General features: G+C 68.0%; 1 protein-coding gene across 1 annotated transcript in view; it reads left to right on the top strand.

The window, feature by feature from the left end:
• SGSH (N-sulfoglucosamine sulfohydrolase) overlaps positions 1-387 on the top strand; it is a 5,237-nt gene that overhangs the window by 3,358 nt on the left and 1,492 nt on the right. The window contains exon 8 of the mRNA XM_014528381.1: positions 59-377. Within this exon, the coding sequence (XP_014383867.1) occupies positions 59-377 (319 nt within the window). The remainder of the gene's footprint in view (positions 1-58; positions 378-387) is intronic.

Below are 387 nucleotides of genomic sequence, written 5' to 3'. Positions count from 1 at the left end.
CCTTCCCTGGGGGCCTCGTGCCTGCCTGGTGTGTGCTGATGCGCCTCCCTCCCCGCAGACCTCACGCCCACCGTGCTGGACTGGTTCTCCATCCCTTACCCCCGCTACACCATCTTCGGCTCCAAGACGGTCCAGCTCACTGGCCGGTCTCTCCTGCCGGCGCTGGACGCAGAGCCTGCCTGGTCCACGGTCTTCGGCAGCCAGAGCCACCACGAGGCTACCATGTTCTACCCGATGCGCTCCGTGCAGCGCGGGGCCCTGCGCCTGGTGCACAACCTGCACTTCAGGATGCCCTTCCCCATCGACCAGGACCTCTACGTGTCGCCCACCTTCCAGGACCTGCTGAACCGCACGGCGGCCGGCCGGCCCACGCGCTGGTACAAGGAC

The sequence above is a fragment of the Myotis brandtii genome, unplaced genomic scaffold (genome assembly GCF_000412655.1).
Source record: "Myotis brandtii unplaced genomic scaffold, ASM41265v1 scaffold632, whole genome shotgun sequence".
NCBI lineage: Eukaryota > Metazoa > Chordata > Mammalia > Chiroptera > Vespertilionidae > Myotis > Myotis brandtii.
This window is presented reverse-complemented; position numbering and strand designations above follow the sequence as displayed.